Raw genomic sequence first — 20,758 nt, forward strand, 5'->3', positions numbered from 1 at the left:
CTTTGCAGCGATGAGCAACTACAGTCCGTGACATTTCCTTCTTTAGTAAGTTCTGCACAGACAAAGGAGACGGGCACACTCTGAAAAAACAGCTATGACACCTGGGAAATTTAAATCAAAGTAAATTCAGCTTGTAAAAAGAAGCACTAAGTTAACCCAGCATTTTGATCACACAGAATGTTCAAATTTAACATAAAAAGACGTATCCCAGAAGATACGGTAGAGAAGACACCTTTTTGTATAAATTCAGATCACCTTTTTTACAGAAAGAGTTAAAAGATGCCTTCGTGAAGAACACTCATGAGAAGTAAACAGAAGCTGTCTCGGAGGCCGTGCCCCTAGCCTGAGTGTCACCAGCACCCCAGGGCCAGCGGAGACGGCTGCGCTTTCTGAGAAGGGGATGCCAGGCCTCTGTGAGGTGCATATCCGTCAGCCGTGATGGCAGAGACACTGAGGTCTCAGCCTCCCCCGAGAAAGACCCGAGAGACTCCAGCCGCAGAGGACGAGTTCTCGGCAGGATACGAACCAGGATGGCCCGACTCCCTGTCCCCGGGGCCGGGGGCGGGGTCAGCACACCGTGGACAGCGGGGGGAACGGGTTCTGCTTGCTGACAACCAGCTTCTGGTGCTGGTGCGAGATGTAGCCTTTAATGTGACCCTGTGGGAGAAGAGCAGAGGCGGCGTGTTTCTGGGCCTGGGTCTCGTCAAGCCTGCGGGGGTGAAGGACCTGGCGCTGTGGCACAAGTATCCCCCCACCCAGTCACCGTGCAGTCAGCTCCCTGGGAGGACGAGTGAACACGCACAGGAGAGAACAGAGAAATACGTGCCGTGTGCATCCACCCCCCCCCCCCCCCGCCCGCGCACAGAGCCCTCTGGGAACAAGGAAGGCATCAGAGCTCCCAGTGAAGGCGGGGCCTGGGGGAGGCGCGGCCACACACCATGTAGATCAGGTTGGCCAGGATGCACTGGACCTCGGCGATGTCCACGTCCTCCACCTGCATGAACTTCAAGGCAACCAGGAACGCATCCAGAGACAGCTGGTGTGTCTTGAGTAACAGGTACCTGCAAGAGGGACAGAGCTCACGCTCATCAGGGACGGGATGTGAGGACGAAGTCTGCAGGAGAAACATCTGCTGAGAAACCTCTGTTCAAGAGAAACAAAGCATCTCCCACCCGCCAGATACACTTGAAAAATAAGAGCTTTTAATTCTGACTTTCCAATTTCAAAAAACCACTAGTACAAATATACTTTACGTTTACTGACTATTTGCTTGAATCTCAGATGCACGTGTTCTCACATTTTAACATCCTTATAATCGAGAAGCACCTTACGATGGACAGTGTCTCAGGTGTGATGAACTGCGGTCCTTGCTAATTTTGATATATTCCTCGCAGCCAGAAAAAGTCCGACTTTAACTGAAGTTTAACTGAGATCCTGCTGGGACCAGGGTTCAGAGAAGAGTCAACTTCCAGACTGACACGGAAGAAAAGAACAACCTCCTGATGGACAGGGGTGGTGGGGAGGGTCAGCGGGTCACCAACGGAGGACATGGGCAACGGGTCCCACACTCTCCGGCACAATGGGAAATGCTTGGTTCTCAGGGCTGGCGCTAAAACGTCTGTTACAAGGTCTCCACCGCAACCCGAGTTGTTCCTCCCGCAAGGGCGGGCAGACCTCTGCTCCCCCACCTGCGCAGCCGTAGCGCCCAGGCCCAGGGCAGTGCGCGGGCCGCGGAAGGCGGATTTTACCCCCGGAATGAAAAGGATGGACTCTGCTTACACTTTCTTAAAGAGGTTCCTGTAGGTGATGATCTTCAGCTTCTCGAGGATGAGGAAAATGCCGCACCGGATGAAGAAGGTCTCGTGCTTGGCCAGAGCCTCGTTCAGGAGGAGGAGGTTGCCTTCGCTGGGCGGCGGGACAGACACATAGACACAGTCAGAACAACGTCCGGGACGAGAGTGCGTCGAAACGCCACTAGTTCTGTCACAACACGCGGACGTGTGTGCTGATTTCACCTTCCATGAGGTCTCAAATGGAAAAGGAAAAATACTCTACCTCACAGCTTTGGTCACCTCCGCAAACTGCATGAGATGGTACTTCCTCAGGAGCTCAATGGTTGGCATGTGACCCTAAGAGTAAATTTCCAGAATAAGAACGCTTTCACTTTTAACCAAATTGTCTGATAAAACTCTTGTCAAGGAAAAACTTGCAACCTGCGTTTCTTAGGCTTTCTTCCTAAGTCGCTGAACAAGAACTGAAAGCATCCTAGTCTACTGGAAAAAAAAAAAAAAAAAAAAAACCAATGCTGGTCTGGAAATCAGAAAACCTAGCCAAAACATGGTTTTGTCATCAGTGACGTCTGACATCGATCTCGACCTTCTCATTACTGTATCATAGGAGGCGGGTGACACCTGAAGCAATACTAGGCTACAATTTAGGAATTCAGAAACAGCTTCTAGAAGAACCAGCTGAAAAATCTAAAACTGGTTGTTCCCGTGAAGTCGGGTTAGCAGTGGGGAGGGAGGTGTGACACTGTCTCTTTCCCACTACAAGTCGCCCTGAACTAGGTAAGTATGTGTGTGTTGTTTTGATAATTTTAAAAAATTTTTAAATGGGAGGAAAGGAAGCCCTATCTATTACTTTGAGGATGTTTTAGTCAAATAACTTGCTAGCTATTTGTCATTTCTTTACAAATATCAAAAATAATTTTCAGTGACCAAGTAAGATACCTACAGACAGGCTGGAATGACCTTTTTCTTTCTTCGTTAACCCATTTCTATAAATTTAGATTTTTAGGGGAAACAAAAATAATATGCACTTATTTTACTTGTCTTATATATGATAAACTTTTGAGTTAGGGAACTTCAAGAGAAAGGAAACACAGGCAAGCCTTTCCAGAAGGATCTGGAAGCGCCAGTCACGGAAAGAGTAGTCCGGGTCACACCCAAGGCTCTTCCTCCTCAGTTTTGGGGTGCGCTCACGTGCAGCTCAGACTGTGACCCATCACACACACTGGCCGCACCGTAAGACACCTGCCCACTTCTCGTAGACAACAGGACCCGTGAGAGCTGCTGAGATCACTTACCAGGAGCATCTTCACAGGAAGGAGATAAATGAGGACCATCCTTTTGTTCTTCTGGCTCAAACGGTGGCAGTGCTCAAAAGCAAAGGACAGGTACTCCTCAGCTGCAGAGTCAGACACAGACATGGTCCCCACGCACGGTCCCCACCCTGCGCCTGATGCTACCACCCACCCTCACATGAAGGCCCGAAAGGCTTCAGGAACTGCAAATATCTACCGTCAATATTAACAAATTATTTCCTGCTGTGTTAGGTATTCAAAAATACCACTCAGGGCATATTCAGAGGAAAAGCACAGCAATACCTTCAGAGACTTCAGCTGAGAGTACAGGTGACCCCTGAACAAGGCAGTCCGAGCTGTGCGGGTCTACCTGTACACAGGTACTTGCAACGGTAAACACTACGTTACCACGTGGTCTGCAGCTGGCTGATCCATGGATGTGGAGGAACCGTGGGCACAGGGCTGCCTGTGAGTCACACGGGGCTTAACCCCCTCGTTGTTCAGGGGTAAACTGTAATTTAAAAGCTTCTCTTCTTGGACTTCCCCCGTGGCGCGGTGGTTAAGAATCCGCCTGCCAACGCAGGGGACAGGGGTTCGAGCCCTGGTCCAGGAAGATCCCACGGAGCAACTCAGCCCGTGCGCCACAACTACTGAGCCCGCGAGCCACAACTACTGAGCCTGCACTCTAGAGCCCGTGCTCCGCAACAAGAGAAGTCGCCGCAATAAGAAGCCTGCGCACCACAGGGAAGAGTAGCCCCTGCTCGCTGCAGCTAGAGAAAGCTCGCACACAGCAACGAAGACCCAATGTGGCCAAAAAATAAATAAATAGATAAATAAATTTATTTTAAAAAAGTAAAAAATAAAAACTTATCTTCTTATGCTTGATATTTAAAGGAAAAGAAAAAGATGGGGGAACTAACCAAGAAAAGCCCTCTTTCGAAAGCTGTAGATGTATAAAGATTTCGTGAAAGAAAATGAAAAGTTGGTCTACATGACCCTACAGAGTAAAAACACAGAGCACTTATTATAAGAGAGCTGTTATTATTATTATTATTTGTAGTACACGGGCCTTTCACTGCTGTGGCCTCTCCCGCTGTGGAGCACAGGCTCCGGAGGCACAGGCTCAGCGGCCATGGCTCACGGGCCCAGCCGCTCCGCGGCATGTGGGATCCTCCCGGACTGGGGCACGAACCCGCGTCCCCTGCATCGGCAGGCGGACTCCCAACCACTGCGCCACCAGGGAAGCCCGAGAGCTGTTATTTCTGTTATCGGAGCATCCATGGCCGTTGACACACGGAGAGGAGGTGCTCCTTACATCCGGTGTGTTGCCTGAAGTCACATGGCTTCACGTGCAAATAACTGTCAGAGAAGTGAGTTTAGAAAGTCTGGTCTGAGGACGAGAGAAGAATCATAAAGGACCACCACATGCCAGCTACTCCAAAAGCTCAGAAGAAAAAACGTGGCTTCCCGTTCTTGAGAAAGCTAGTGACACGAGCCACATAACGCGATTTCACGAGAGCGCAGCTCTGGCGCGGCACCGGTCTGCCACGCACGGCCACAAGCACCAAAGATGGCACCTGCGCAAAGGCTCGTCCACCGCGGCTGGAGCTGAGCTACGCGCCGCCCCATCTCCACGTCCTGGGCCAACGGGACCAGCAGAGGCCATAGGGAAACACCGACCGTAGCCTGTGCCGGAACACCGGTGCCCAGAAAAGGACATGTTGGCGCCCGTCTCAGAGACCTGGCGTGGAGCGAGGAACTTCACGTGGGACTTTCCCTTGTGGAACCAACTTAGTGTCAAAAATAAACACAGCTTGGATGCAGCCAACACCCACGGTCTACCTTCAGCAGTAACAGGAGGCAGTGACCACGTCCCCCGAACCCAGCCCCAGCTGCTCAGAAGCAGTGACACACCTTGCTTGAAGTCGCTGTCGAACATGGCCTTCCGCCCCACGTAGTACCTGTACGTCACCCTCTGCGCAGTGCTGTAGTCGTCCTTCAGGTTTGAGCTGTCGATGGCTCGGATGAGCGGTTTACACAAATGGAGCTTGTTGATCTATAACGAGTAACAATCTACCCTAAACAGTATTTTAAATAAATAGGCAGAACTAACATAAACTTCTGGTTACGAAGTACACGCCTCCTTGCGGTGGGATTCACATCATCAAAACCGAAGCCTTGACGCTAACACCGCACCACAGCTGCACAGCCCGACCACGCCCACCGCGGAGGGCCCACCCGCACAGGGGCCGGGCTGGCGCCCCTCGCCTGGCCGTCCGCGCACCGACACTGGCGTGAGGCGCTGGAACCTCACTTGCCCTGGAGCCGAGCGCGCGCCTCGCCGGGCGGAGGCTAAAGAGGACACGGGCGTGAAGCGCTGACAGCAGCCCTTGCGCCGGGCAGCCCCTGGGCGCACACCAGCTCCCAGGATTATGTGCGCAGCCGGGGGCGAGCGGGGGGACCGCTTGCCCGGGAGGCTGGCTGACAGTGAATAGAAGGGCTGTCTGGGAAGACAGGCGGAAAGCAGACCCAACAAAGAGACGCAGCGCTCTCTTACCTTAAAATAGATCTTGAATAACTGATTCACCAGAAACAGCATGCCCCACTTCTTGGAGTCCTCTATGCCTGCACGGCTACGGGGAGAACGGTTATGTTAACGCTGCCCGGAAGTAAAGATGTCACGTGTCAACCGCAAACTCAGCTTCCGCAACAAATTAGCGTCTTTAGAGCCCCGCGGCTCGAGTCACGTGCACGGAAGACTACAACGCCACGAAAGACGACGTCTTCTCTAACACCGTGGGTACTCGGGGGATACAGCGCCTTGCCACAGCGGACGAAAACCGCTCAGCCTGCAGCGATGTGTAAAAGCTGACTGCGATAAAGCGCTTGGGGAAAAGGAAAAAGGACCTTCTGTTATTGTCACAGCCACCGAAACACACGGCGACACAGAGGGGCCTCGGAAAGCGTGAGACCCAGAGCGCAGGCCACGTGGGCCCAGAAGTGCTAAACGTATGCGGCAGCATAAGAGGTGGTTCTGTTCTCTTATTTCCTTGTGAGACAGTGGACTATTTGAAGCAAAAGCTAACAGCGATCGTGGGGTCAAGGCCAGCGCCCAGCAGGGCGGGCAGGGCGGCGGGGCGCTCACGTGTCGCTGGCGCAGACGCGGAAGCAGCTCATCAACAGCTCGGCCGCCTTCTCCAGCATGTCCCCAACTTTGCTCTTCCCTTTCTTTACCAGCTGCTGATCTGCCTGATAGAAGATAAAAACCTTCACTTGTCATCTCCTCTAGACACCTCGGTTAAACAGAAGATCACGGCACAGCTAGAAGCAAAAACGCACAGCGGAGGGTCGTCCCCAAAGGTTCTGGCGAGACCATCTAGCCTGTGCTACTACGTTTACAAAACGGAAGCGTCCACAGCATGTTCCAGCTCTTCCACAAATCAAATCGCTCTTCAACCAATTCAAGCCAGTAAGTCGGTCACGGACTCCCTGAGCCTGCGCGACCTGTGCCGCGCGCTGCTAACTAGCCTTTTCTTACTTGGCCGCGAAGCCCCATCTCCCACGCGCGTGACGTTTGCATGGACGGTGCAGAGGACGGCAATGGACAGGACCGGCGCCTGCCCGGCGGCCCCAACCGAACTTGCAGCCACTCTGTCCTGAACCTCGCGCACCTGCGTCCTCCCGTCAACCAACCAATACAGCTAACTTCACTTCAGAGGGTCAGTGAGGATGCAGTAAATATTAACACTATTAGTAAGTCTTAGGCCTTGAATACATGTATTTTTAGCGTTCTTTGCGATGAAGCGGGAAGTCTGCCTACAGCACGTCTGTTTTTAAGGAAAAGCACTGGGGCCACTGTGAGGCCTCAAGCTGGACCGTGGAACAAACAACCTCAAAGCCTGGCCAGCCAGCATGGGCCACTGGCCAGCGCGGGGCTCTGGAAAGTGAATGAAGCAAGCCTATCACTCCCAGGCAAACACTGACTGTTATCTGCTGCCGATGACATCTGCACTTTCAAGAAAAACTTAGAACTCTGGGAAACTTGTACTGACCACCAAGAGCCTGGCGGCTTTCCATTGCTTCACGACTTCTCTGAGGAGGTCACTGGAGATATTAACAAATGTAGAGTTTTCCTGGTTTTTGTTTTTTCACGTAATGAAATACGTCACATTTGGAACGTCTGGGTAACTCAGTGAACCAGAACTCTCCAAATGATCAATGTACAGCGTTACAAAGTCCTACAGGGGTGCAAGGTCCATGCCCCGTGCAGGACACCCCAGTGGCTTCGGATGTCGCAGGAAACGGCACTGCTAAGCTTCAGAGGCCACACTGTAATGAACCTTAGGAACTGCTCTCGTAGTTTAAAAGGTGTGGCTCAGAGAAGGGCATCGACGGTCACCTGAACAGGCTCCTAGAACAGTCCTCCCACTGCCATGCACAGCTACGTGCGGCCACACTTCATACATCCAACCAAAACGAGGTGCTGCCAAGAGTGACAGAGGCAGACCTAAGAATCCGAGCGGCTTCCGCGGAGCCATACATTAAAGAGATCAAAACGGATAAAAATGCCACTTTTTTGTACATTTTGTTCACTTTGAATATATATATTTTTTTAATTTAGAAAGTCAATTATGTTACCACATAAAAGGTTTATTATTCTAGGTGAACAACATTAAAAATTTCCCCAGTTAAAATTTCTAATACAGTAAGTACTGATATAACCCACATGAACAGAAGCTCTGGGGGTCCTCAATAATCTCTATGTAAGTTATTATATTTTTCAGTTCTCAAATTTCCATTTGGTGCTGCTTTATATCGTGCATTTCTTTGCTGAGATGTCTCCACCCGCTTCAAGCGCGTTCGCACCTGCTCCCAGGGTTTTATGGCGGCGGGGGTGGAATCCCCGCCCCATCCTCGGTGTCGGGTGCTTGCTGACTATCTCCCCCATTCAGAGTCTCAAAGGCCAAGAGTCCCGATTCCTGGTATGACAAGGGACTCTCGATTATATCCTGGATGCCCGGGGTGTCATAAGACTGTGGCTCTCCTTGTTTCAGCCAGGCCTGCGCTCACACCAGCCACCCACCGTGGACAGGGCTGGGCCTGCAGGCCAGGGCGGAGGCAGCTGGGATGCTCCCCGCCCAGAGGTGGGATGCAGGGGAGGGAGCTGCGTCGTCTCTGCCTACTGTCAGTGTCCCCGGGTGCCGGACCGAACCAGGACGCCCAGGAGATGAGAAGGAAACAAACGCGGGGAACTCGCTGCTCTGCCCCTTCTTCTCTCCACCTCTCAGAGCCACGCTGGCCTTAAAACTCCCAGCAGGAGGGAGAGAAGCACGCGCCTACTGTGTCCTGTGCAGAACCAGACGTTATAGATGGTTTTTAAAACTGTAAAGGGGTGTCTGTCAGGACCAAAAAGTTAAGAACTGCTGCTCCCAAAATGGCTATGCTGACCCTAAGGGGAAATGGACTCATGAAATCCTCCTTGTTCCAGAGAACCCTGAGCACTCCCTGAAGCTACACTAGGGACGGAACGGGGTGCATCTCCACAGCTGGGAGAGCACAGGCCCTCACGCGCGAGCCAAGCCACCCCCGTGCTCTCTCCACACCACATTCACCAACCCAACGTGTTCCTCAAAATTTGTGGAACGATGATATGAAATTAAGCAACAGATAGAGAACGAGTTTGGGTTTAAAAGCACAGTGACAGAAACTGAACTTACGTTATTGGCAAATATTCGAAGGTCAAGTGCCACTGCATACATGACAGGCAGAGCCCTATGGGGCAAAAACAAGCACGTCTGAAGACGCTCTGAGGCCAGAGGTTGCATTGCCAGAGGCGGGGAGGCCAGGGCTACCATCCAGAAAGGGGGTCACCAGCCCACGCCCAGGGGCTGCTATGCTTTCCCTCACCTCCTCCCGGGCAGGTGGCAGCCCCTCCCCATCTGCACGAGTCCCGGGGAGTCGAGGGGCTCAGCCCTGGCAGCACCCTCCCCCTACGGTGGGACAGGAAGTCTCCTTCCTCTCAGCCCCTACCACCAGCCAACAGCTCCATTAAAACAAGACGTGGTTCACAACGATCTCCTAACAGGGCCCAAGGTATGCAACAGACCAATGTCACAAAACGACTTTTCAAAATCTAGCTGGCAGTGTTAATTTTATGTGTAAGAGAGATCTTCACTTTAAAAGGGTTTTGTTTTCTTTTTTTTTCAGTAAAAGGTATTTGCAAGCCTTCAGTTATCTTAGTATAAACAGAATTTCAGTATTTACCCAGAGTTTTAATAAATCATAAAATAGCTTACCAAGGAATTTAAAATAACCCAGTTACTATGTATTCCATCATCCCAAATGAACGGTAGCTGATCTACATCTTTTATCCAAGTTTAAAACCCAAAGTAAGTTCAAAATTGACAATTAAAGGGAAATTGACAATATTAATAAATATTTGGGGGCATGGAATGGCTGAAATACTTCCTATTTACAGAAAAACACTGCAAATAATCTGGCTGACCTGCCATTTAAGTTTACACTGACTATTAAAACTCCATTATCTGTGTTGATATTATCACGTCAACACACAACATTAAACACCAACACCGAAAACACAATTAAAACTTCTGCTTTCAAAAAAGAAAAAAGCCATTTGCTAATTTCCAGCTGTTTCTGTTTGTACTTACCAGTTTTCTTCTTTGTGGGCCTGAAATGCCCGTAGGAATGATGTAGTGTATTAAGGAAGGTCCGACAGAAAAAGTCCAAGTCATGCTACAATTGAAAGACTAAAGAACAACAAGGGTTCTAAACTGTAAGGGCTATAGCTCACCACTTAAAAGATTATGTATCACAGCAGCAGGTTCTTGAAGGGAAAAAATACATGAGCCCACATTACAAACATCTGAGTATCATTAGGTATACGTAAATACATTTATTTCAGACATACTTTCCCCAAAGTAAGAAAAAGGCTGTTATAAGATTTTTAAAACTGGCTTATTTGGCTTCTCTGAGCTCAGATGATCACAACTTATATATAATGTGCTTTAGAATCTGTGGTATAAAGTGTATTTCACTGATTACAGAATTCTTGAATTCAGAGGAGACTTGGCTGGTCAGTAACCAATTCTCTTCCGTGTATACTAAGCAAGATGGTTAAAAAATTAGCAGCTAAAGGGAATTCCCTGGAGGTCCAGTGGTTAGGACTCAGCACCTTCACTGCCAGGTTCCACAAGCTGTGCGGCTTGGCCGAAAAAAAAAAAAAGCCACTAAAGTCTGGAGATACATATAAACAGTAGCAGAACACTCACAGACCAGGGCCTTAGCCGTAAGATAGCACTTCAGTGACTTAAATCAGCATTGGCTGGATTAAGGCCCTCAGTGACCACAATTCAATGATGCTGTGTGCTGCGTCCACTCTTCCATCTGTGCCCGGATCTGGAAGTTCTTCTATTTCTCCAAGGGGACTAACCCATCCCTGTAACTATACTGAATGATGGAAAGGCAACGAAGTATTATTCTTCACAACAGAAATAAATAAAATCCTTAATCATAACCAGTGTTCCTCCCCACCATGTAGGTGACTGGACACAGTCTGAAGGCCATGCTAAAATCCTTAATCATAACCAGTGTTCTTCCTACCACGTAGGTGGCTGGACGCAGTCTGAAGGCCAGGCTACATGTAAGGACCTGAGTGGAAGGGCTAAGTGAGCTTCTCCTGCTTTCTAACTAAAGGCGGGACTAAAACTGGCCTGACGTTTCAGGATCTTAGCCCCCAAGTAACCCGCTGTACCTGTTAGACACTGAACAGTAACACCCACGACAAAAGATATTGGACAATGACGGTCTGGCACTTGTATGCCTCTATGAAGTCGTGGTTCCCCACCGCGTACGTGCACCTGGAAAGGAAGTGGTGGGCACTGAGGGCGGAGGGGCAGCAAGCGCGCGCACTCGCTGAGAGCCGGCACGGGCCACGCGGACCGCACTGCTCGCTCCCAGCACAAACGCCCTGCCCTCAACTGACCCAGCAGATTACAAGGAGGCTCACGAGAGACCACCGGGTACAGGAGGAAATCCCACGCTACATGCTGGGCCTGTTCTTTCAAGTCCCAGAAGGAGAAGCCCAGCTGCAGAGGTTCCACTAACAACACGCAAATGGCCCTTCTCGGGCATCAATGGGCAAGGACACTCTACCCAGACGCCCGGCTGGCAGTGTCACTACCAGTCAGTCCGTCCCCAAACCTGGCGCCTCGTCGCATGCTGCACAGAGCTAGGAAGTTGCTACAAGAAACACAGTGGCACTCCACCTTTTCCAGAGATCTCAGGGGCCCCGCAGGTCTGCCCCACCCTGCCCCCACACCCCAGCCTGCTCAGGACGCCGGAGAAGAGGGCAGGCAGGAGGACAACCAAATCCCACACACTGTAACACCTGGAGCTTGCCCGAATCGAGGCTTTAGAGGTGAAAACAGTAGACATGACATGTGAATAAAAAGCAGAATTTCAACTGCTCTGCTCTGCTCCAGTTTCTTCCCCAGTAAGGCCAAAAGGTTAAAAACTGGGCGTTTCCATGAAAAACGCAAGTCAATAGTGGGCGCCACAGCCTGCTGCACAAAAGACCAATGCAGCCAGTAGGACGGATACCAAATGCTTTTCAGAGCGTTACACAGAAGACACACACACATCCACGATTACCATTTCATGTTAACTTTTCAAAACATACGTGGTCCCTGAATAAAACATTTATTAAAATTCAAAAGTATTTCATTTTTTTAAAAGTATTTTAAATTTCACAAGATTTTCATAGGTGTTACCAAAGTGAAATTACAAACACACTTTTCTACTTTTTCAAAGGAAATTTTTCACTGCTTCAAGCATAAAATGTTAAATAAAACCCCTAGAGTCAGTTCAGCAATTTTCAGATTTGCTTGTTTTTCTTCCTCACTCATGGATTACCTTAAATGAGCTGCAAACATTTCGTCATAAGGGGGTTCCAAAACTTGTTGACACTTCTCTTCTGGAGAGGCCATCTAAATGATCATAAGAAAAATAGTAAAAATAAAATTAACTGGGACAGAAAGAATGCAACATGTAGGAAGAGATTTAGACAAACCTTTGTTTCAAAAGAATTTACACTTTACAGCTGACAGTAACTCTTCACACTTTAGCACTTCAAAAAAAAAGGTTCATTTCTTCCACACATATTTATCAAGCACAACCTACGTACAGGGCAGGAGATGAACACAATTTGCTTTGTCTACCACAGGCCAGGAAATACTCTAGGCATGTTCATGTACCTCTTAATCTATTAATTAAGCAGCTACTATGTGCCTCGTGTGAGGTCGAAGGAGCTGGAGACAGTGCCTGGGGGCAAGGGGGTCGGGCGGCCAGCAATCGCTCCTGCCCACTTCCTGCTGACAGGACTGCCCACTCGGGGTCCTGGGAGACAGCAGACATTCACCTCGAACTTGCCCTCGCCTCCCAGTGGCCAAATTCTGGATAACACAAGCATCGCAGTGGATTATGCAGTGCACTGAATTTAAAAGAAAGGGACTCAGTGAATCCACACTGATACAGCTCTATAAATGAGAGAGCGAGAATGACAGCATGGGAAAGATCACCACCCCACAGTCCCTGACGAAACAACCAGGCGGACAACGGGCCCAGCGAGGCAGCTGTCACGTGGAAGGACGTGGAGTTTTGGAGCGAAGGAATCAGCCTCAGGTCACAAATGGGCGAGCAGACGTGTATCAGGGACAACCTGCCAGCAAGCTGAACCCGAGTCCCATCAGGACCCCGAGCACTTTATTTTTTTTAAATTTAATTTAATTTAATTTAATTTTATCTATCTATCTATCTATCTTTGGCTGCGTTGGGTCTTCGTTGCTGCACGCAGGCTTTCTCTAGTTGCAGCGAGTGGGGGCTACTCTTTGTTGCGGCATGTGGGCTTCTCATTGCAGTGGCTTCTCTTGTTGCGGAGCACGGGCTCTAGGCATGAGGGCTTCAGTAGTTGTGGCACACGGGCTCTAGGGCACAGACTCAGTAGTTGTGGCGCACGGGCTTCATTGCTCCGCGGCATGTGGGATCTTCCCGGACCAGGGCTCGAACCCGTGTCCCCTGCATTGGCAGGCAGACTCTTAACCACTGCGCCACCAGGGAAGCCCAGGGCACTTTCTTTTGAAAGAAAAATTTAGGTCCCTGATAGGACACTCCGACACCGTGACGGCCATCAGCGAGGAAATGGGCATTACAAAATATCAGCAATATATTCCACAGAAGCTATTGCTTGGAGAGCATTTATCATCTGAATCAAGGACGCTTATAGTTCAGGGCTTCCCTGGTGGCGCAGTGGTTGAGAATCTGCCTGCTAATGCAGGGGACACGGGTTCGAGCCCTGGTCCGGGAAGATCCCACATGCCACGGAGCAACTAGGCCCGTGAGCCACAACTACTGAGCCTGCGCTCCTCAACAAGAGAGGCCGTGACAGTGAGAGGCCCGCGCACCGCGATGAAGAGTGGCCCCCGCTCGCCGCAACTGGAGAAAGCCCTCGCACAGAAACAAAGACCCAACGCGGCCAAAAATAAATAAATTAATTAATTAATTTAAAAAAAAAAGAAGAATGTTTATATTTAGAGCAGGGGCTGGCAGATGCTCACGTAAACGGCCAGCCAGGAAATGCTGCAGGCTCTGCAAGGCCCACGTGCCTCTGCGGCAGCCAGCGCGCAACGCAAGCGGCCGCGCGCCAACAAAACCGCACTGGCAGCAACAGGACACGGTTTTGGGCTCCAGGGAGAGCTAGGCCTGGGCAGAGCCCGAGCCCCACTGCCTGTCCGCTGGATGACCTTGGATGACCTGGCCCCGCTACTGCACTTCTCTGAACCCCAGAAAGTCGTGTGGGAATTAGATGCAGGAAAACGAGCACAGATCTCAGGACAGACTCTGAGACACGGTGCTCAATTAATGCTCAATAAATGAATTGGAATTAGATAAATCGTGAAGGAACTTGGCAATTTTCAAACAAGAGTGGCAATATTAGTCTCCTTCCTACTCAAAGTCTAAACTTTTCTTAGGAAGGTGGTGACCCTGTAACCCTCTCAGACACCTGTGTGCGTGGTCCCACCACCTACCTGAAGCCGTGGGTTGGCAACATGAGGGTGCTTGAAAGACACCAGCTCTGCAAGGGATGACCCGTCTCTGGTGTCAATTGCTTCATAGACCTGAAGCGTTTGGAAAGAGAAGAGCTAAGTGGAAAATAAAACACTCTGTCCTAGTGGAACCTAGACAGCACACTGCACACCCCTAAACTTCACTTTCCCTACTTTGAAAGGAGTCAAAATATAACAATCAGTACTCTCCTTAGCCAGCAGATAATCACTGCATTTGAAAATGAGACATCCTGGAGGCGAACAGGTGACTTACCGCTAAAAACCACGAAAAAGCAGAATAAGCCATCAGTTTATTATCTGCTTATTAATGAAGGTGAAGTAGTCAATTTTACTCAGTCATACTAAGAAACATTTGAAAATCCACTTATACAGCTTACGAAAAAGAAAAAAGATCTTGAAAATCGCATATGTCCAAAATTCAAAGCACTTCCACTCAACCTAAATTTAAAATAAAAATGGGAAGGCAATGACCAAATAAATGTCACAGTCACACAATAGGATGCCTGGGTGTTGTGAAAGAGAATCAAATAGATCTACTTGTAATAACATGGAAAAGTGTCCACAACATACTTACTGTTAATTCCAAAAAAATCAGTTGCAGAAAAATTGTGTAACTTGATCTTGGAGAAAAAGAAAAACTAATTATTGATATGACGTGTAAGCACAGGAAGAAATGCGGGGCCCCAGGCCGCACCAGCTGGCCCCTGGCCAGTGGAGTGGGAGCCAGGGGGCTCGAGGAGACTTTTATTTTATATATTTCTATACTGGAGGCCTGCGTTACAGCAGAAATTTTGTAATTAGAAAACCAAATGATATTTTAAACTTATATTTAGCAAAAAATGACATAAAAATCCTAACCACATAAGTGAAGACAAAGCCAAGCGTAAAGCTGCACGAACTACAGCATCATTTACCCACAGAAAGTCAGGTGTGGAAAATACATGCAGGGGCGACACAAGAGGACACACAAATGCACACCCACGAGGGGTGCTCACATCACCGCCCACCAGCAGGGTTAACACTGAAAGGCCAACCACCCTGAGCGCTGCTGAGAACACAAAGCAACTGGAACCCCAGCCACCGCTGGTGGGAGGGTGAAGGGGTGCAGCTGCCTGCGGAAACGGCGAGGCATGCGACCCTCCCACCCGGTGACCCGACGGCCAGGAGGCATGGAGGCCCATGCGGCCTGGACACCTCCAGGACCCAGCTCCTCGTCGGTTGCACACTCAGCATCGACTGGGAAAGTTTCACCAGTGAAATTCTGTGAATTCTAAGGCAATTCACAAAATAAAGAATTTGCCACTTGACTACTCAACAAACTACATGTGCACTTACATCCTGAGCCAGCAATCCCACTTCTGGGCATTTACCTTACAACAAGGAACAAGATATTCGTGCAGGCTTACTTGCTGATGTATTACAATGAGTCATCACAAAATACACAAAATCAGTGCCCCTGCCTCCGAGAAGCTGATACAGCCCACGACGTTCCCGTCACAGGGGGTGTGACGGAAAACAGGAGGCTGGCGACAGACTATGGGCAAGTCTGAAAGCACCGATGCACTGCTCAGCAGACACTAGAATCGCAAACAGGCCAGTCACCCGCTCCGGTCACTGTTAATGTGTCACGCCCCAGAACCTTCGGCCCTTTCACTTAACACCCGCACTGGACCCTGCAGCCGGACCCCAGGTCAGCCTGTTGAGCGGTCCCTGTGGGCCTGGACCAGGGACTGCAGACCTCACCAAGTGAAGCTCACTAGCTCTGCGCGCTCCCAGGGGGCAATTCTCTTCCCAGGATGCTGCTGGCCACCGTGCATTCTCCAGGTTCCGAGCTGGTCCACAGGGGGGATCATCTACTCACGAACTCATGATTCCTTAAAAATACATTTTCTAGCTCCAGCCACTGAAAAGGCATAGAATTAATGGCTCCCCAGTAGCAATGGGCACACCTAGCACTCAGGTTTGTTTTCTAAATTCTATTCCCCACTAAAAGGAACCAGAGCTCCCTGGGGAAAGGGCAAATCCAGCACTGGGACAGGGAAAGAACTAGGCGAGCCTGGAGTATATATTATTGTGCCAGAAAGCAAGGCCAGGCTCAAAAAAGGACAGAGACGTGTCAAAGAGCCACAGAACGGGGACATACGTATAATGGATTCACTTCGTTATAAAGCAGAAACTAACCCACAATTGTAAAGCAATTATACTCCAATAAAGATGTTTAAAAAAAAAGCCACAGAAACCAGTTTGAATGGACTCTCAGTGGTCAAATCTGGGACAATTTGAGCTTCAAAAAGAATAATAACATTCTCACTATTGGTCCTGGATTATAACTAGGTATTAAAAGTAATCTATAATGATACTTTCAAAAAGAGGGGCATAGAGGAAAGCATTGTTTAACTGATGAAATACTAGCTAGTAAATGTAGAAAGAACAATAGGAAATCACCACTTGGCAACCACTAACGTAATAACGTAATAACTGACTTGGGAAAACCATTTTGTGAGAGGGTGTAGAGAACAGGACGCTCAGTGGTTCTCAGGGTCCGTCCAACAGCCTACAGGTTCGTCGCAATGCAAAAAGGTACCTCAACAGTGGAGTGATCTGATGCGCAGACGCCTCTCTAACCAAGTGATGCCGTCAGCATCCCCAGCGCTGGGAGAGGCCACGGGAAACCCACACTAGCCGACTGAAGCCGCATCTAATCCCAGGAACAGCCACATAAAGGCAGCTGGTGAGGCATGTGCACGTGTGGCCGTGGGCCTGGACATGTAAACAAGGTCACGGGTCATAAAAGCCCCCTTCCCCAAGAGGCAGGAGGACTCTTCTAGAAGACTAAAGGGCAAAGCACCCCAATGCCATGTGATCTGACTGGACCCTGGGTTTCAAAAAAGAGGTTCCAAAGAAGATTGGGGGTGGGGGGTGGGGATTAAACTATGGCTTCTACATTGGAAAATACTGATGTTCACGCTGATGTTCAGTTTCTCGGATGCACCAAAGGCGCTGCAGTTACACAGCGGACGGCCTGGGTCTCAGGCGCACGCTCAGGAAGGTGAAGGCCACGGGATCGCCGGGAAGAAGCGCACGGGCCCGGAGGGAAGGACGGGCGAGCATGGTGGGTACACGCCCGGGTGAGAGGTACACACCTCTCCATTCTATGCTTTCAACTTTTCTGTAGGTTTGAAATTTTTCAGGAAAAAAGCTGGAGGAAAAAAATTTTAATGTAGACACAGCTTTTAAAAAGTAACCTGCCGTGTGAAATAAGAGTTTGTGTAACGGACAAAAGAATGAAATAAAACACACTAAAAAAAATAATACCAGCCCTCAGAGAGATACTAGAAGTGACGGAGAGATCCACCTCGGGAAGAAGCATGCAAACTGATCTTTTTCTAAGGAGAACAACAAATCTTTAAAGTAAAATACATGGGGAAATGTAAGGTAAATTAATTCAAAAAGAAACCTAATGGAATGCCTGCGAAAACTCGCGTGCTGAGCGGAAAGCGGGTGTTGCCGCGGGCCGGTTGGTGAGAGACAGCCCTCCTGGGCCCTCGTGCTGGGGGTCCCACACTACAAGACTCGGACCACTGGCTCTTTCACTAGGGCCGTTACTCAGGGCTGTTCATGTGACGAGTTACCTTGAGAAATGAGATAATGTCTCCCCCATCCCAACCCTAGACAAAAACCAGACTTGCTTACTGCCTGCTAGACCAGGTAGATTCCCCAGGTTCTGTCTCTCTCAGGTACATGTGCAGCCACCCTTCTGGGCCTGTCACACCGTCTGTGGGACTTCGGGCCCAGGGAGCCACACAGAGTAACAAGGTCCCTGGTCTCTGACCCAGGAACCGCATGTGTTCTGCCAGCATCCAAGAAGCTAACAAGACACCTCATGGCTACTGAGGGTAAAATCAAATCCCAGACCCAACAGCTAATGGAAGTTATCACAGAGACCACGGGAAATGAACGACAGGCGACTTGTCCACAGGTGACTGCTGGCCGAGGATGCTGCAAAGGTGAGAAATAAGTCCAAGCTGACAGGGTCACTGAGATTCAAGCAACAATAAACTTTGGAAGCTGAGGAATAGGCAGGTTCTGACTCGGACAGGAAATGGCTGAAGCCTGGGCTGGCAGAGGTAGTGAGCTTGGTGTCACAGCACGGATTCTGGGGCCAGGACTCCCAGTCTGAATGTGCCACTTACTAGCCCAGTGACCTTGGAAAGTCACTTAACATCCTCTGTAAAATGGGGCTTGCAATGGACCAACCTCCTAGGAAAACAGTGACGATGATGAGCTGCCGTGTACCACAGCGCCTGGTCCTCGGTAAGCCTTCACCAAGCACTCATCATGCCTGTTCTTCTCAGCCACCCCGCTGTTCCGTGGGGTGGAACAGAGAAGACAGACAATTAAAGGAGATTCTCAGAGTGTTCCTCTGGGAACGCAGGGAACAGGACCGAGCGGTAGTCTGGAGAAACAGAGGCATAGGAAACTGAGACAGACAGACCAGCACGAGTTCTAACTCACTGCTCACTAGAACGTGGAGGTCCGATCACTGGTATATCACTCGGCCTCACACCCCTCCACCTGCCTGCATCTATCCAGCCCACAAACTGTACTGCACACTGCGTGGCTCAGACACTGTTCAAGGCACACATGGTGCCCCTCCCCCCAAACCCTGGCATTAGGTGTGGGCAAGAAAACTGTAAGAGACTTAGAAATATACAGAAGATACAAGTACATAGAAGATAAAAGTTATAAGAAAGCATAAAATTCTGGAGAGACTCTATATTCACATTGGTTCTCAAATGTCTACGTACTTGTTCAACTTTAAATAAAAACTGATATTGCAAAATGTTAACTCTGTAAAGATAAGGCCAAGGTGGACTTATCCTTTAAGTTAAGATTAAAGCATGTATCTGTTTTTTCATGATTCCCGTTTTAACCAACTTTCTCAACTAACCAAACAACTAATGGTTCCAATCTTGTTAGACTATATTCAACTGCCAACTAGATATCTTGGCCTGCTTGTCAACAGACACCTCCAACTTGACACGTCCAAGACTACATTTGTCTTTCCCTCTAAATCTGTCCTGCTCATCTGTTGCCCAACTAGAAACCTAGGAATCGTTCTTGCCTCCTCCCCGTTCCCCAGCCGCACATCCTCATTCAGCAAAGCCCTGGTGAAGTCCCCTTCATAAATTCTAAAAAGCCCAGTCGCCCTTTCCTTATCCCTATTACCACGGTTCTAGTTCTGCGAATTAGCACAGCTCAGAGGAAAGACTACAAGCCTTGAATCCATAAATACCTATGTTTGCGCTGTGCTGCTGCGTTCACAGGCTGTATGGACAAAACCCTGAGAGCCACACTTCCCAAAGGATGTAAGCAGCGGATCGCTAACACAGACCGGCTCGCAGCCGGACCACTTGCTCTGTCCCCCCCGTTACTTCCACCACTTTGTCCCCCCTCCCCACACGCCCCTAAACTGAGAGCGCGGCCAGGGGCTCCAGCGCAGCTGGTGGACAGACTCGCCCGGGATCCAGCTCTGGCCCGCAGGCGAAGACAGCGGGAGGACAGCTGGCAGGATGCCCGTTGGCCGAGGAAAGTTACCTGCTGCAGGTACTGGTTGATGGTGATGTGCGCCATGGCCGCTACCGCCGCCGCCTCGCGGAGCTGCGCGCCCCGTCGCCGCCGTCGCGTCACTTCCGGGCCGCGGTCCGGTCCCGGCCCCGCGCCGCCGGCCCCGCCTTCCGCGCACGTTGGTTCCGGAGGCAGCGTGTGCGCGGGAGTGCGAGCCCCGGGCCGGTATGGCGGCGCGCCCGGGCTGAGGAAGGTCGGGGGCTGCGCTGCGACTCCCTGCCTCCCACACGAGGCCGCCTAGTCGGCGCCCCGGTGCCCGGGCCTTTCGGGCCCTCGGCTGTTGCGGGTTCCACACGGACCGCGGCGGACGCGGACTGCGGCGCCCGCGAGCTCGGGGCTGGGTCGGGTCGGGGTCTGGAGTGCTCCTGAGGCCTGCGGCACCGGCTCTGGTCGGGCCGGGTCGGGCGACAGTTGGGCTGGGCCGGGTGGGGCTGAGGGAGCGCAGCGGAGGGAGGGCGAGGCCGGGCGGCGGAGACCGAGGCCGAGGCCGAGGCCGAGGCGGAGGCCGGGCGGGCGGCGGGCGGGGCGCTGCGGCCGCGGCCATGGCCGACGAGACCCCTCGGAAGGGCAGCTTCTCGGCGCTTGTCGGACACACCAACGGCCTCACCAAGCCCGCGTCTCTCGCCGCGGCCGCCGTCACCTCCAAGCCCGGAGCCGCCGGCGGCTCCAAGAAGCTCGTGATCAAGAATTTCCGAGGTGGGTGCGGGGCGGGCGGGGCGGGGGTCCCTCCCCTTGGCCGCTCGGGCTGCGACGTCGGCGGGGCGGCGCGGGCCAGCGGCGGCTTCCCCTTGGTCTGTATAGTTGGTCCAATGGCATTGAGTGACGCCAGGCAACTCAGGTGTCCCGGTTCACACGGCCGAGCCGGGCCGAGTAGCAGGACTGAAGCTCTTCGTGATGTAATTTA

The 20,758-nt window shown here is 50.7% G+C and overlaps 2 protein-coding genes across 4 annotated transcripts in view; one reads left to right on the top strand and one right to left on the bottom strand.

Moving 5' to 3' along the window:
* Nucleotides 1-106: 106 nt before the first annotated feature.
* Nucleotides 107-20,291, bottom strand: PCID2 (PCI domain containing 2). Of its 3 annotated transcripts, XM_079903316.1 has the most exons (14): nt 19,825-20,291; nt 14,188-14,277; nt 12,017-12,090; nt 10,895-10,962; nt 9,754-9,793; nt 8,800-8,854; nt 6,228-6,331; nt 5,640-5,715; nt 4,997-5,138; nt 3,086-3,186; nt 2,056-2,129; nt 1,780-1,905; nt 938-1,061; nt 107-657 (listed from the first exon to the last, which is right to left on the bottom strand). In XM_079903316.1, exons 1-14 carry the CDS (start codon nt 19,858-19,860, stop codon nt 568-570), a joined length of 1,200 nt encoding a protein of 399 aa, XP_079759442.1. In that variant the 5' UTR covers nt 19,861-20,291; the 3' UTR covers nt 107-567. The 3 variants fall into 3 exon arrangements, with proteins under 3 accessions (XP_079759442.1, XP_079759443.1, XP_079759444.1); XM_079903317.1 differs by lacking the exons at nt 8,800-8,854; nt 9,754-9,793; nt 10,895-10,962; nt 19,825-20,291 and having other exon boundaries at nt 14,188-14,998; XM_079903318.1 differs by lacking the exons at nt 8,800-8,854; nt 12,017-12,090; nt 14,188-14,277; nt 19,825-20,291 and having other exon boundaries at nt 6,228-6,327; nt 10,895-10,926.
* Nucleotides 20,292-20,293: 2 nt separating this feature from the next.
* CUL4A (cullin 4A) overlaps nt 20,294-20,758 on the top strand; it is a 45,441-nt gene continuing 44,976 nt past the window's right edge. The window contains exon 1 of the mRNA XM_079903315.1: nt 20,294-20,550. Within this exon, the coding sequence (XP_079759441.1) occupies nt 20,397-20,550 (154 nt within the window). The 5' untranslated portion in view covers nt 20,294-20,396. The remainder of the gene's footprint in view (nt 20,551-20,758) is intronic.

Source organism: Stenella coeruleoalba (assembly GCF_951394435.1).
Source record: "Stenella coeruleoalba genome assembly, chromosome: 18".
In the NCBI taxonomy this organism is placed as follows: domain Eukaryota; kingdom Metazoa; phylum Chordata; class Mammalia; order Artiodactyla; family Delphinidae; genus Stenella; species Stenella coeruleoalba.